Source organism: Podarcis melisellensis (genome assembly GCF_964234715.1).
Source record: "Podarcis melisellensis genome assembly, chromosome: 12".
NCBI classification, from domain to species: domain Eukaryota; kingdom Metazoa; phylum Chordata; class Lepidosauria; order Squamata; family Lacertidae; genus Podarcis; species Podarcis melisellensis.
This window is the reverse complement of record NC_138544.1, coordinates 42,384,126-42,398,004: the sequence shown is the minus strand read 5'-3', so window position 1 is coordinate 42,398,004 and position 13,879 is coordinate 42,384,126. Positions and strand designations below refer to the sequence as shown.

General features: G+C 42.5%; 1 protein-coding gene across 3 annotated transcripts in view; it reads left to right on the top strand.

Moving 5' to 3' along the window:
- The window catches only part of NRP1 (neuropilin 1), a 123,966-nt gene extending 110,867 nt beyond the window's left edge, over window positions 1-13,099 (top strand). For 2 of the 3 annotated variants that reach the window (XM_081931595.1, XM_081931594.1), the window contains exons 13-17: window positions 1,751-1,888; window positions 4,546-4,817; window positions 5,927-6,020; window positions 7,710-7,766; window positions 8,763-13,099. In XM_081931595.1, coding sequence (XP_081787721.1) covers window positions 1,751-1,888; window positions 4,546-4,817; window positions 5,927-6,020; window positions 7,710-7,766; window positions 8,763-9,055 — 854 coding nt within the window. In that variant the 3' untranslated portion in view covers window positions 9,056-13,099. The remainder of the gene's footprint in view (window positions 1-1,750; window positions 1,889-4,545; window positions 4,818-5,926; window positions 6,021-7,709; window positions 7,767-8,762) is intronic. The other variant, XM_081931596.1, reaches the window with a different exon arrangement.
- Window positions 13,100-13,879: the final 780 nt, after the last annotated feature.

Genomic DNA, 13,879 nt, shown 5'->3' with positions numbered 1-13,879 from the left:
CCCCATCCCCACTAATTCCCCTGACACACTACCCACTATTCCGCCATGCAGCACAAAACCTCCAGGTAAAAACTTGGTAAGCCAAAAGCTTATACCGTCTAGCAGACTTCTACAAAAATAACAAACCCATATCAACACAAGAAATACAAAACAAACTAGGGAGCACCCAAATGCCCTGGCTAACACACCACCAATCACATGCCCTCTTAAACAATCCAGTAGTAAAATCAGCAGCAACTAGGCCCTTGACAACCTTTGAAAACCTCCTCCTAACAACAAAGAGACACCCGTACTTGTGAAAGTTCCCCATACATTTTAGAATCCTAATTTTCCAGGGTTCTCAAACACACAGAGAACCCCTATGAGTGCAGGAATCCCCCCATTGCAGACAGTCACCAACCACAAGTTGAGGGACATCTGATATGGCAAAGCAGTGGTAGTGCCAGCACACTTGTCCTTGCTGCCACCTTCACATACTTCCTTGATACCACATTACAATGACTGAAGATGGCTACAGACCACATCTGCATTTAGGTGCACATCTGGATGCAAATTTAGAATCTGGAATGCATGGGTCTTCTTATCTGTGTTGAGGTGCAAAAAAAAAGCATTCTGAAATCAAAACATAAATCATTCTTCTAACACTGAGAATAGTCTTTCTGGAATGCTGAGAAACTCTTGAAGCACATACTCAGGAAGCAGATGGAGGAAACAGATTATTTAAATGTAGAGCAAGAATTGATGCATTGTGGATACCTTTCTGTGGTTGCCAGGTACAAATAGGATATGAAGTCCATCAAGAAATTCTCTTAATAGTGTTTTCACATGTGGAGCATTCCCTGATATTGGAAGAAACTGGACAAGATTGCTCTTATGCAAATCTCTCTGTGCACAATGGAACTCCCATTGCCAGATTGAAACAACAGAATGAATTTGAGAAGGATGTGACATTTGTTAAACATTGGGGGGGGGTGCTTTCCATTTCGACACTGTGTGTGTTAAAAGTCCAATTTATAAATGATGTGCTTTGTTGTCCATTTGTGAATTAATTTATTATGGACGTTGGTAGATCTATTGATGATATCATGATATTATTGCTCACCTGTGTCCCTGCGTATAGGCTTACCAAGTAGTAGCAACAGGCAGTAGACAACCCACCACTTTTGTGTTCCCACAGTGGCCTGGACTGCTGCTAGTTTGGAACATTGTGGGAACTTCAAAATGGCGGGCAGCTCAGAGATGGCTATTGCAGACTGTGGCAATGCTCCTGCTGCTCACAGCCCACCACTGTCCGGTGGAGGAGACCATTGGTGTAAGAGGGGACCCACTACTATTGTGCACTTTGCCATGCAGCCCTCACATCTGGCACCAGCTTTTCCATCGTCCTTTCTTTTCTGGTTTCTTCCAAGCCATACTTTGCTGTTACATCTAAAGCAGCAGACTGTAGCTTGCGCTTGCCCTACAACAAGGGTTGTCAATCACGATTTGAGCAGCATTCCAGCCTTGCTCACATAGCATAACACCATGGTATGGTGTTACGTCTGAACCAAGCCATCACCCTCTAACCATTTTCAGCAAATGGTGCAAGAGCCAGATGAACATTGCCTAAAAATGTTGGGCAGACATTGACAGAGCATTGGGGATGGGTGTTCTATTTGAGGGGAGGGGCATAAGAGAAAAATGTGCTGTTATTAACTTACCAGCGTAAGTAATTCTCTCTCTCTCTCTTCCTCCCAATCCATTGCTGAAGAACTCCCAGCATATGGTTTCAACTGTGGTTTTGGCTACAGTTCTCAGAAGACAATCTGCCGTTGGGAGCATGACAGCCAACTGGACCTGAGGTGGGCAGTGGTCGCCAGCAAACCAGGACCCATTCAGGACCACACAGGTAAAGTAGGGTTCACAGCTGAACTAGCAGTGGCGGGAGAAAGAGAGCACTGTATTCAAAATCAAAAGGCCTTCCAGGGAACGGTATTTCAGGTTACTGAATTTCACACCGACAACAACAAAAAAGAACTGTGCTCTTTTAGGTTCCTTCCTAGGATTATGGTCAAATTGAACCGAATGTGCTACAGCTATTCCAGAGCCTTTTGTCTCCTGTATGCTTTTCAAGAATACTTGGATCAAGCTATATATGTTACAAATATATCTAGAAGTCCCTTAGCAGCACCTCAAGCCATCTCATGTTTGATACTGGTTACCTTCCAAATGTAATAAGCAATGGGGCATTTTGTGACCCACTTGTGCCTCAATTATTGGACTCCTTTTCATCTATGCAAATGTCAAATGTGCTGGCTGTGACCCCCCTCTTCTCATCTCCACTTTCTGCAGCCCCTCTCCCTCCCTCTTTTTACTTAATGAGAATGACAAGGAAATTAGACAAAATTGGGCTCCTTAAATTTAGAGACGCTTTCAATTGAATCCTAAGACAAGTACATTTAGTTTTATGGGGTAGAAGGGGGGAAACTTATAATACTTTGACTATAAATGGTACTGTACAAATAAATGGCATCAAATTAAGCAAAAGGCGGTTATCTGAAACGAAGGCTGCAATAATGGGGAAAAATTGATGCAAAGTAAAATGAAATGACTTAGTGAGATCTGACACTGAAGGGAGGTTAAAAGCCATGTTAGCCATGGACTGACAAAATCTAAAAGGCATGCATAAGTTGAGCACTAATTAAGACAAAGTAGGCAGAGTTCCTGACCCAGAGCTGCAATAATATTCTTGAAATGAAAAATATTTGAACTTTGCCATCAGTGTCTGGAGGCAAGCACAACTTGTCCTCTCATTGAAAGGTTGTGGAAAAAAACGATACTCCTTAAATGTGGTTTTGTTATCATCAGGTTTTCGAGTTTCAGGTGCCTTTCACATTCCAGCGCTGTAATCTGGAAACGTTTTCACAGAAACATCACAGTTCTGGTTTCTTCTTTTCTGCAAAACACTTGGGCTTGTCTTGCCAGTTTGTAAAAGGCTCTGTGCCACACACCACAGCTGCTTTCCATATTTTACACAGAGAAGCGGAGCTATCAATGCATTGGGGGGAGGATTTTAATCTAATAAATTAACTGCAAGATCATTGTAGGGAATGATTCCAGAACTGCAAGCAGGAATGCTGAGTGGCACAAGTGTTTGGGATCAGGGTACAAGATGTCTTGAATTCCTTCAGAAAATCCATGTTTCACATATGTTATTCTGCCATCTTGCTTCCGTTAAGTATAACCGGGCCAAAATGTGCATGAATGAGTTGCTAAGGTTGCCATTTTGTTTCCTTTTGTTTGTTTGTTTAATTTATACCCTGCCATTCCTCCAGTGAGTTCAAGGCAGTGTACATAGTCTTCCTCACCCCCATTACATCTTCACAACAACCCTGTGAGGTAGGTTATACTGAGAGTTGGTGACCAGCCCAAGATTTCTCAGTGTATATGATGGCTGAGGAGAGATGTGAAAAGTGTAGCCTCCTATGGTCCTACACCACACAGGGTCTCTCTTTACAAACTCGAAATTATATCGCCTCCTCCCACCAATTCCTTCTCTCATCCTGCCTGTTATTGACCCTCACTAGCTGCACCAAGCAGGAATCCACCAAAGACAGGCAGTGTATAAAAATAAATAATAAAGAAATAAGTTCCTCTCAACTGTCAGAGCCTCCACTACGACCGAGCTGGAAAAGCTCATCCTCCGGTCGAGTCCTTCGGAATCGCCTCCGATGATGATTAATGACCTGAGCTTCTGATAAGGCTGCAGGCACGTTCCCTCATTATGCAGAGTATCCAGCAGCAGGGAAGGATGAGAAATATGAGCTATATTGCAAAGAGCTTTATTTCTCACTACACAGACAGAAAAGAAATATACATGCTCTCTCTGTGAAAGGCAGAGAGCAACTGGAAAACAAAAGAACAGGAAACCAGTAAACATCACATCCGTGTCCTGTCTTCCGTGAGACTTCCAACAGTCTAGAATGTCTGGAATGCAAAACAGAGTCTTGTGACTCCAAGCACTGCACAGTGGCACAAACAGAAACCTAACATCAACTGGGGCTTGTTTTCTAAGCAAACTCACAGCCTCCTTCTGTGGCTCCATGGTCCCTCCAGCTTATCCTGCCTATTTATGCATAGTGTCCCATCGAGACTCTCGTCCTTTCTGCCAACACCATCTTTTCAAAACATGTTGCCCTCCAGGCATTTTGGACTGCAACTCCCATCATCCCTGGCCATTGTTCACATTGACCAGGAACTGATGAGAGTTGTAGTCCAAAGGGCAACAGGTTGGGGAAGGCTGGTCCACACCATCACCTGAATGATCCACAGTGCCACATGTTCTCTTTTATGGGACAGGAATATAGATGAAGGAACAACCTTGACTTACTTGAAAGGAATCGATGCAGCCAGAGGAGAGAGCACAGGGTAACCTGCAAGACGCTTCCATTGCAAATCTATTTTTTCCAAAAAGGCTAGATTAGTTTTGGAATACTTGAGGTTCATCAGGCTTAAGGGAACCAAAAGCGGGCCATTATTTCTAATGCAGTATGTTTGTCACAGCAGGAGATGGCAATTTCATTTACTCACAAGCTGATGAAAACCAGAAAGGCAAAGTTGCACGGCTCATCAGCCCCATCATCAACCCGCAGAACTCTGCAGTCTGCATGACGTTCTGGTATCATATGCTGGGCGAACAAGTTGGCACACTGAGGATCAAGCTGCGGTACCAGACGCATAGAGAGTATGATCAGGTCTTGTGGATGCTGGCTGGAAATCAGGGAAACAGCTGGAAAGAAGGCCGGGTCCTGCTCCATAAGTCTGCAAAGCATTATCAGGTAGGCAAATAAATACAGGCACAAATGTCCCAAACGTTTGGCTTGAGGATAGTGGGTGTGGCTGGGGAAGCAATGTAACCTGGAGTGAGTCCTGAGAGCCACAGAGAAAGGGCAGGAGAGACCATGATTTGAGTTCCCCACCCCTGAATTAAAATTATCTCAAAATGGGAAAGACTTCTCTCAGCAGAAGACCTTGAAGAGCCATTGCAGTCAGTGCTGCTCTGACTCAGTATAGGCAGGTTCACATGTTCATCAAGCCAGGGCCAAGCACCTGCTGCATTTGTGCCCTGATCTATTATGGGCATTCAGATTTTGCAGTCTGTATCCCGTGGCAGACAGTTGAGTGCAATTGTGATGTTAAACTTTTAAAATGCTGCCTTGTTTCTTCTGGAACAAGGCTTGTTTCTCACTCCAACTTCTCAGTTTCATTATCTTAAAATGTTACATAACCACCTTTCAGCCACACTTCCATATTGTAAAACAAGATGAAAGTACAGTGGTACCTCAGGTTACATACGCTTCAGGTTACATACGCTTCAGGTTACAGACTCCGCTAACCCAGAAATAGTACCTTGGGTTAAGAACTTTGCTTCAGGATGAGAACAGAAATTGTGCTCCAGCAGCACAGCAGCAGCAGGAGGCCCCATTAGCTAAAGTGGTGCTTCAGGTTAAGAACAGTTTCAGGTTAAGAACGGACCTCCGGAACGAATTAAGTACTTAACCCAAGGTACCACTGTACACAAATATAATAACAATACAAATAGACAGTACAAAGCTGCTGCAGCTAGAACAACTACGTATTAAACTTTGAAAGTGTGGAAGAATTCTTAAAATAGATTCTTTCCCTGGCACTAAAAAGGTAGCAAAGTTTGTAGCAGCCAAGCCTCCTGAGAGAGTGAATTCCACAACTCCTTCACTACCTCTATTGTTGCTAATTCATAACTCCAGAAAAGCTGAGAAATCTATGATATATCTTCAGCCTTGATAGGTAGACACACAAATCATATGACTCTGTACTCTTCAGTGGCATGTTGGCCTAAGGACTGGTTGAGGATTCTGCTTCTAGCTATTAACTGTAAACAAACAAACAAGTCATTTAATTTTTCCAGGTGATGGTAGAAGGAGAAATTGGAATAGGAAATGGAGGAATTGCAGTGGATGACATTAACTTTGACAACCACATATCACCTGAGGAATGCCGAAGTAAGTATAATCTGACAGGAGCTACCAGATAACTCATTCAGAGCACTATTAATTCTGATAATGGCAGCTTTGTAAATAGATACAGGATCCTGCCTCTATGTAGTAAATTCTTTATAATTATTTTTCTGACCTCAGTGTTGCTGCAGCTTACCTGGGCAGGGCATGGGATGCGGGTGGCGCTGTGGGTTAAACCACAGAGCCTAGGACTTGCCAATCAGAAGGTCGGCGGTTTGAATCCCCGCAACAGGGTGAGCTCCCGTTGCTCGGTCCCTGCTCCTGCCAACCTAGCAGTTCGAAAGCATGTCAAAGTGCAAGTAGATAAATAGATACCGCTGTGGTGGGAAGGTAAACAGAGTTTCCGTGCGCTGCTCTGGCTCATCAGAAGCGGCTTAGTCATGCTGGCCACATGACCTGGAAGCTGTACACCAGCTCCCTTGGCCAATAAAGCAAGATGAGCGCTGCAACCCCAGAGTCAGTCACGACTGGGCCTAATGATCAGGGGTCCCTTTACCTGGGCAGGGCAAGAGTGGGGCAGAAGAGCAGTAATGAAGTTGGGGCTAGGACTACACATGGGCATGAGCATCCATGCACCCTCAACATTGCTGTCTCCTTGCTCCACCCCAGTCCAGGTAAACTGCAGTAACACCCATTATCAGGAGGCTGGCTCCTCCCCAATGCACAGGCTGCTACTGGTAACAAATACTTTTGTAATGAGTTTTTGGAGGCATATCAGAAGTAGATTTGATGGCAGCCACCTCATGGCTTCAAATGGAGCTTGTGATGAAAAGCAGTGCTTGGGGAGGATATTTCCCCCAGAAATGCAGCAGGTGGGGGGGGGGAGTGCTGCTTCCCACCAACAACACAACCCATTCCCTCCCATCACTTTCCAGCTCCAAGACCAGAAATAAGCTTGTTAGAGGGAGAAATAGCCTTGGGAAGGGAATGCAGCGGAGAAGTGGTTGGCAAGTGAAGGATTTAGCACCCCTCCCATCTGCTATTTTTCTGCTTGAAATCACCCCCATCCTCCGTTTATACTATTTATAGCTGTTTATAGCTATTCCAGCTGTAGACTCCAATCCAGTTCAGGCCTTGGTGGGTGATCTTCAGGATGCATCCCCAATAACCACTCACATGAAGAAGCTGGTTATTTATAAGAGAGTTGCTCCCTAGCAGTCCAGAAGCTGACCTCCTAGTTAATCTCACACGCTCCTTGTCATTTAGGTGGGTTATTCCTAGATGGGATTGTGGTCGAAGGATTTATATTTCACAGTTCATACAACACACCCAAAATCCCTTGCTTGCGCTCTGCAGCCAGCAAAACTCTTTCTTGACGCTAAGGGCTGCTTGTATATGATTAAGTGTTTTACAGCACCGGGCTCCAAGATTATAAATACAATGAATGAAACATGCTAATTTTGCCTACTGATTTTCATTTTCCAGAGACAGAAGACCCCTGCTGATAACTCTCAAACTGTGCCAAGTTGGGGCAGTGGGAGGGATTTTTTTTAACCTTCCCCTCCCTGCCCCCTTAGCTAATTTTGGGAGACCAGTGTAATGAACAGCTCTGTCAAGCTGACATAATCATGCTCTAAGGCAAGAGGAAAATCCTCAATACCATTATTGCCAGCATGATAGCCAATCAGTATTTGTCACCCTAATAATCAATGTCAATTCTCTTTCCTTCGCCAGAATCAAACGACGCAGGGAGCAAGAAAGCCAAAGTAGAGCCAGATATTAATCAAACAGGTACAGGGTTTAAAATAACGATTTTATTGCCATGTGAATCTTGGCAGCATATTAATTGATTTCAATCGCCATTCTAGTAAGATCTCTTCTGTGTATTATGTGCAGGGTTTGATTGTGTACACAGCCCTTGCTTCATTTTTACATGGGTTTTAAAAATGTATAAAATCCCCTTGAAAGCTGTTAAGCCTGGGACAGACGGCAGCAGACAATAGTTGTTCATAGAATCAGAGAAATGTAGAGTTTGAAGTATACCCAGGCGTCATCTAGTCCAACCCCCTGCAATGCAGGAATCGCGGCTAAAGAATCCCTGACAGATGGCCTTGCAACCTCTGTTTAAAATAGAACCATATAACTGTAGAGTTGGAAGCTGTTGTTGTTTTTCAGGACATGGCAGGTGGTGTGAGAGAGGGATCGTTGCCAGTAGTCTAGGAGCTAACAATCATCATGATGGCAGTAATCAGCAAAATAACATAAATAAAAGGCATAATAAATATGGTAGATACTGAATTGTGCCCAAGCTGCTTTGCTGAAAAGTGCGTCTAAACAGTGTTGTTTTTAGGTGATGCTTAAAAGCACAGAGAGAAGCAGCCAGCTGCCTCTTCCGTGACAGGGACTTCTGCTGTTTGGGCACCACCACCAAGAAGGCCTTGCCTGGGAATGCAGCGATGGGATTTTTCAATCTATATCTTAATGAGAATCTACCTAATTTGCATTTTCAAATCAATATACAGACTGGAACGCAGCTGTGTTTGAAATTTGCACTTTTGTCATATGTTTCTTTGACCAAAAGATATGCACAGAATTAAGTTAAAACACATTGAACACACCTATCCATAAAAACGGAACAAAACAACCCCCATCTCAAATGTATCAAACTCCATCTTCTGTCACTGAACACACACCATTCACATCCTCACACCAGTCTTTCATTCATTCACTCCCTCAGCTTTAGATGCCCGAGTCACATCCTCACTGTTGCTCTTTGTTCCCCTGCAGGTTTTACTCCTGATTACCATGAGAACGGGGAGACTTTCAACGACAACATCTCCAGAAAGCCAGGAAACGTGCTGAAGACTCTTGACCCCATTCTAATCACCATCATAGCCATGAGTGCACTGGGTGTGCTTTTGGGGGCGATCTGCGGTGTCATTCTGTACTGCGCTTGTTGGCACAATGGGATGTCAGACAGGAACTTGTCTGCCCTGGAGAACTACAATTTCGAACTGGTGGATGGTGTGAAATTGAAAAAAGACAAACTGAACGCACAGAATACTTACTCAGAGGCATGAAGATGTAGGAGCAGCTGAAGAAGTTTTAGAGAATTGAGGCAGAAGAACATGTAACCAGCTTAAGGCTGGGGAACTGTGGATCTTCTCTTACTGTACAGCCTGGAAACTGCGTTGAGGACGCTGAGCCAAGCTTTTCTCAGGAGCTTCAGTGAGTGTAACAGATATCCTAAAACTTGGACAACAATCTGTGTTAAACAATCTGAATCATGTACAGTCTACTTCTGTTTCTGTTTTAATTTGAAATAATCAAATGCTGGTGTTGAGACCAAGTATGATTGACTTAAGAAGGGATGTTTTGTTTTGCTTTCCTTTTGCCTTCCCTCCCCGCCTCCCTCTTGGTTTGTTTCCTTCCTCCTTCCAGCCCCCTCTGCAACTTTTGATGAGCAAGTTTTACTTTTTACTGTGCAAAAATCCAAGATGCTGTCACAAAGTGTATTCCGGTGGGGGGTCCTTTAGATGGACACGCTCTCTGTAGCTCAGTGCCCAGAAGAAGACTAAAACATTTGGGAGCAACAGCAACTTGGTGGATTCCTGAACCTGTATTTGTGTATAATTGCTTGTGTTGTGCATAGGCAACGGAGGGTTAGGGGTGCTTTTGAAACAAAACAAAAGTACTGGTAGCATCAGTACTGGTCTAGTGTGTCAGCTCTGTTTACCAAGCAATACAGTCAGAATTTTATTGATGTTTCTCAGTGTTGTGCTAAACTTTGTGCTTGTGAATTCCATGCAAGAAACATGTGCCATCACCCAGAAACAACCGGCGAACCAAGTGTACTGCCTAACACTGTAACAAAAACAAAGCAAAAGTCCTTGGCACTGGCTAGTGTGTGTCCTCTCAAGTGCCTTTTTGTTTGTACTGCTTCTCATTGTGTTATCATCAACTCCAGCTTTGTCTCTCTTTCTCCAGTTAAAAGTCCTTGTCCTTATTTACTTACCCTAAGGGCTCACTGACTAACGAGAAAGTATATTTTAGCGTAAGTAAACCTTGGGAAGGCAAGGGCTTAAGGAAAGGGGACAACCTGGTGGCTTGATTCTTCCACTTCCTTGTATTTCAGTTTCATGTCTCTGGACCATTTTTGTACAAAGCTGCAATATCTCCTGCCTTCCTCCTCCTTTTACGGTTCTTTCATATAGAATGTATTTTCAAATATAAGCGCTCTCTCTTGCTCTCTCCTCCTCTTTGTCTCTACGTAGATTGTTGCATAAGCATTTGCCATTGCCAAGGAAAGGGAAATGCAGCTTTAATTTGCTGGTAATGGCAAAAATAATTTTATTAGACTTTTGTGTTGTGTTGTGTTTTGTTTTGTTTTTCTAAAGTAAGGGAAATTTCTTAACTCTACCCTCCAAAGTTGAACTTTGGGTTTTCTTGTCAACAGCATAAAGTGACAGTATCTGTTTTTTCCCCTTAAGTAAGCCATGCATTCACATTCATAGACGGCAATGAATAATTTTTCCTGCAAAGTAAAGGCCATTCTTGCCATCTCTTAGCCTTGCTGTCCAATTTAAAAGTGGTCCTCTCGGTGTAAGATTGATTTGTGCTAATTAGGGTTACACTGATGCTGCTACAAATATATGGTGCTTATGTTGGCTTGATCAACAAGTTGCTTGCTAAACAAAATTCAGTACATAACATATTAATCCTAAATGAGGACAAAACATTCAAACAGCGAATGTACCAAACAACAAGGGGATTTTGTTGCAAATTACTCTTCTAAGAGCACTGTGTATACAAATTATTTGTAGGTCCACTTTTCCCCACTTCAGGATCAGCTGACTTAATGTTGAAAATAGTGTCTATAAAAAGTAATTGATAACTGATGCAATGCATTTAGGAATTAAATGATTTTCTGAAATAAGATCTTAAATGACCACAATAGTCACCACAAAGTGATTTTGCCACCTCAGTGCTGTGCGTATGGCAAATATTTTGTTCAAATGCACCTTGACATGGTGGGAGCTGGTATTTACTGTAGCAGAGCAAATCCCTGAAAACTATGCTTTGCTCCAGGAATATTGCCCACACAAGGCTGTATTTTAGGCTCAATATTTACCATGAGAAAAATCACCTTAAGGAAACATAGCATGTGAATCAGCTTTTAGATATCCATCCTATACTGAAATTGGCTCACCTTGCCAGTTAATTATCCCAAAGGGAAGAGCAAGCTGAAATAATTTTTGACTGCACTTGTTTCATGTAATATTTAGTTGTGTTATGTAATTATTGACTCTTCTTTTGTCACCTGAGCATCTTAAGATCCGTGACCTAAATGAGTGCAAACATCGTTTAAGGTTGGTGGGTTTAATTGCAAAGACATGCACTTGGCAGAACTTGGAAACAATGAGCCAAGCTCATGTTTCGTCATTGAGAAAAACTGGTTCACACATGCATGAACATATGAATGAAGAAACTGCCTTCCACTGAGTCACACCATTGGTCCATATAGCCTGATATTGACTATTTCAACCTCCTCGAAGTTTCAAGTGAAGAAGGGTCTTTCCTAAGTCTGCTGTATGATAAGCTTTTAAATCTAAGTGTGGTGGAGATTGATCTGGGCATGTGCTCTACCACTGAACAATGGCATTTCCTTATCACTTTATCTCATCACTTCATTATTCAGCTTGGGGTGATTCTCAGTTAATTCTGTGAACTGTCTCCATAGAAGAATATTGTGTTTTGAGCTGATGCTAGGTAATGTGTTTTTTAAAAAATCTTTGATGCATCATTCACACATGTGGGTAATCACTTGATATCACTACGAAACACGTCATAAACATGCATGTGTGAACCAACCCTAGTAGAGTACAACCTCTACTATTATTTGGTTCGTATTGAATGCACCAAATGTTATTTAGTGCAGAACCAAACCCAGAAGCGGCACGTTCTCTGCTCTAGAGGACCACTTAAAACCTTTTAAGTGACGTTGCATGGATCTTAAGTTGCTCATGTGAAGAGAGCAGTATCACAAGCCTCTCTCCGGAAGCAACATGGAACATGCGAGCATGAATATAGACTCATGACTATCACAGAGGGGAGGGGAAAGCTCAAGTAAACTCATTCAAAAAACATTTCAATTTGTTTAAATGGATGTGGGGTTAGCTATTTGTTTTGTTCTAGTTGGAACAATAAAGCTTTTGGCTGCAATCCACCAGGCACTGCCAGTGTGCATCCTCCATTTGTTTCAGTGTGTGCCAACTCCACGGAAACAGATCAAGCTCTACAAGAGTAGTGCTTGGCGCATTGCACCCTTTTTCCTATGGCTTCATCTAAAATTTCCCGTGCCAGCAACTCAATGCCTGTGATGGGGAGCATTGGCTGCTGCGCCACTGTCACATCCCGGAATAGGGAAGGGGGAGTTCCGTGAATATTATTCCAGCAGATATGTCAACATAGACCTTTGGAGCTGATGAGCCAGAGTGAAAATTTGTATGAACAGAATAAGGAAACCCCAGTGCTGTGGCTGTTTAATGCTAGAACAGAAGAACAAGGGATATGATTTCTTCAAACAGGAATTGAATGAAAACTGCCCTTTCAAGCAAAGGAAAAACGATACTGCAACTTTAGATGGAAAAGAAAGTATCTTGCACTGATAAATATATTTAAAAAATATATGTTTATAAAGTTATTAATTTGTAAAGGCAGTGTTACGAAATGTTCAGTTTATATTGTTTTAGATTGTTTCATAATTTTGAAAGTGTAAAATAACATATTTTTTTCTTTATCAAAAAAACTTATAAAAATCTTCTGTAGTAAAATGAATTCATTTTACTGGTATATTATTGCTTCATGTTTTGTACCATCATAAAATTTTGTGCGAATTTTTTTACAGAAATTTTTTATTTTCTATGACAATATGACACTTTTAAATTGTTATTTCAAAATGAACAGCGAAGCCTTAACTTTAAATGACGTTTGTATTCTCGGACACTGAGTAGCATTTAAAAAAGGGGGGGGGGAACACATAGGATTGAATTGTAATTTAAAATTTCCAAACAATGACTACTACATTCCAAAGAAACAGTTGAATTAAACATTTTCATAAAATACCCCATACCTTCATGACTTTTATTATGCTTACAGCTGTACTGGTTTTTAAAAAACAGCTTGCCTTTTAAAAGCATCTTTTAACAAGCACAGATGTTAAGATTCTCATCTGCTAGTCTGAAAACTTGCCTGAAAACAGACTAAAACAAAGCAGCACTGAAGGCAATTCCCTGTTCAAAATCCACTTCTGGAATGTCCCACATCACATTATGAAGACCCGCATTAGCTATCAACTATTCAACTCAAAGTTCCTCACTGAGTGAGCTTGCCACAGATACCCTGGACAACACAATCTTTGCACTGAAACATTTTTTTTTCTGTGTGTGGATGAGCCATTTGCAAATGCCAACTGAATGGGAGAAAAGCAAACCACCGCCAGAACTTCCCATTTCATAGAATCAGAGTTGGAAGGGACCCCAAGGGCCATCTAGTCCAATGCAGGAATCTTAGCTAAAGTATCCATGATGGCAGATGGCCACCAACCTCTGCTTAAAAACCTCCAAGGAAAGTTGGTGGCATGGAGGTCCTAGCTGTCAGTCCCATAGGGATGCTGGGCAGGCAGGCAAGCAAGCAAGCAATCAGCTATGATAACTTGCCCAAACAGAAAACGGACTCCTCTTTCATAAGAGATAGGATCAGACAGCAGGTGCTGGTCCATTAGGGAAACTGGGACACTGCCCCATCAACCTCAGACAGTGCCCAGCTGCCTGATTTCCCACTTACAACAAGCCCAGGGAGGTGGCACTGCCTGTCATCTCTCTGCTCCGTAGTCTCTGTGTTGC